Raw genomic sequence first — 2,465 nt, 5'->3', positions numbered from 1 at the left:
AGTGAATGAGAAATACAAAGTACAGGAGAAGGGACTAAATAACACAATAGAAGATATAAAACAGGCTTAAAGTCAAATCACACAAGATCCAACGGTACATGAACAGGAATAAAGGATACCAACAGAACAAACTCATCGGAACCAACCAGAAAAGACTATACAGCCAACTAAGAGGGAAAGACAACCACAAGGAAATTCCTGAAGCTGAACCAAGTAAGAGGCTCTGGGAAAATATATGGAGCAATCCGGTATCACACAATAAACATGCAATGTGGCTCCAGGAAGTCAAGGCAGAAGAAATGGGGAGAATAAAACAAAGATCCACTGAGATCACGACAGACACAGTAAGACACCAACTAAAGAAAATGCCCAACTGGAAAGGCCCAGGTCCTGATGAAATCCATAGATACTGGCTCAAAAACTTTAAGGCCCTACACCCATGAATAGCAGAACAACTCCAGCGTTGTTTCACAAACCACCATGTGCCCAAATGTATGACCACAGGGAGAACATTCTTAGCACAGAAAGACAAGAACAAGGGAAATATAGCAAGTAACAACAGGCCTATCACCTGCCTACCAGTAATGTGGAAGCTACTAACAGGTATCATCAGTGAAAGGCTGTACAACTACCTAGAGGATACAAACACCATCCCCCACCAACAGAAAGGTTGCAGAAAGAAGTGTAGGGGCACAAAAGACCAGCTCCTAATAGTCAAAGTGGTAAAGAAGAATAGTAAAAGAAAAAGAACCAACCTGAGCATGGCATGGATTGACTGAAAGAAAACCTTCAACATGATACCGCACAGGAACACTAGGCATAATCCCAAGATCCATGAAAAGGAATCTGGAAAAACTACATGACGAAGTAGCTCCAGGACTCATGCAGAAGAGTGTGTTACTAGAAACAGTGTGTGAGGTTCAAGAAATTTCAGAAGTGAAAGACTGATCTTTCATTATTCTCGACAAGTGTTTATAATACAGAAAGCGGTTGGAAAGGTAATGCACGGGCAGCAAGTGAAGACAGCCAGGTGACCTACAGAGGGAGGGGCCCCCCCTGTGTCCATATGCAGGAAGGTTGTGTTTGTTAACAGGCATAAAAACACATATATAATGCGTTACAGGACAAGTAAAAGGCAATCCTCTGGGTATATATATCGGCGGACAGGCTCGCTGTGATAAACATACAATGAGATACATAAATGTGGCACCTGTGTTCCTGAGATTCATGCAAGCGTGGACCAGAGGTGGAATAGGAAAATGTGTAGCTCTTGGAAAGGGGCGTGGATGATGGCAGTCTTTGAGACATCGTCAGGATGCACAGGGACTTGGCAATTATTGGATGAAATGACATTAATTGCAGTCGAGGCAGGTCCATCTTGAGAAAATCTGGGGACCTTACCCTGGAGGTGCCCATCAGGTCTTGCATGTTTAGGGAAGGGGTTAGTGGTCTGTATTGTTAGTAAATTCAAACGGAAAATCTTCGCTCCGTGGAGTGCCCCAGGTCTTGCATGTTAGGGAGGGGCTAGTGGTCTGGTGTTGTTAGTTTCAAGCGCTGATAGTTCCAAGTCCATGAACCATCAGTTTCTTTTACCATATGGAGGAGAAGCCCACAGGCTTGATGCTTTTTACAGGCGCCCATCATTTCAATCTCTTCAAAGGCCCGTTTGGTGTCTTGTAACTTCTGTAGGGACAGTTGTCGGAACTTGGCATGGGTTGGTGGGCCCGTCGTGGTGATGTGATGGAAGATACCGTGCTTTGCTGAAGCCCCAGGTGACTGGCGTAGCTCTGGTTTGAATAAGTCCGGGAACTCCTGTAGGAGGGACGTGTAGCCGTTGGGGGTTGTGGAGCAGATGGTGGGCATTCCAAGTCCAGTGGAGAGCTGATGGGAGTGGCAGGTTCCTGTGTCGATGAGGCGCTGTCTTGCAATGTCGACTAGAAGTCCGTGGTGTCCTAGGAAATCTGTGCCCAGCAGGGGGAACTTTACATCCGTGATGACGAAAGGCCAGTGGTATCTGCGTCCCAGAATTGAGCTAGTCTGGGTTGTCGTGCCATACGTGCGGATGGGAGTTCTGTTTGCTACTATGCGGGCGGGTGTCGAGTCAGGTAATTTTTCTAAATCTTCCCTGGATGGTGGGAAGACCGACCGCATTGCTCCCGTGTCTACCAGCAGGCGCCGTTTGGAAATTTCATCTCTGATGAAGACATCTGCTGGCTGGGGGGAGTTGGATCTTGTGGCCACAGCTGTTACTTGCGGCCGCTTTTGTCGTTCTTTGTGAAGGAACAGAGGCCTGCAGTATCTGGCGTTGGTTCCGAACTTCCTGTGAAAGAAGCACTACGACGTGTTTGACCATGTCTTGTGTTCCCTGAGTGGTGTCTTTTTTGCTGTAAACGGTGTCGATGTCTCCGTCGTTGTTGTCGTTCTCCTCCGTCATGCTGCAGGCTCCCAGGGCGGCAGTGCGAGGG

General features: G+C 47.3%; 1 protein-coding gene across 1 annotated transcript; it reads right to left on the bottom strand.

Annotated features, from left to right (window-relative positions):
• Positions 1-1,524: 1,524 nt before the first annotated feature.
• LOC136851607 (uncharacterized) lies at positions 1,525-2,151 on the bottom strand. Its single transcript, XM_067125932.1, has one exon. The coding sequence runs from the start codon at positions 2,149-2,151 to the stop codon at positions 1,525-1,527; it is 627 nt and encodes a 208-aa protein (XP_066982033.1).
• Positions 2,152-2,465: the final 314 nt, after the last annotated feature.

Source organism: Macrobrachium rosenbergii, chromosome 3, assembly GCF_040412425.1.
Source record: "Macrobrachium rosenbergii isolate ZJJX-2024 chromosome 3, ASM4041242v1, whole genome shotgun sequence".
NCBI lineage: Eukaryota > Metazoa > Arthropoda > Malacostraca > Decapoda > Palaemonidae > Macrobrachium > Macrobrachium rosenbergii.
This window is presented reverse-complemented; position numbering and strand designations above follow the sequence as displayed.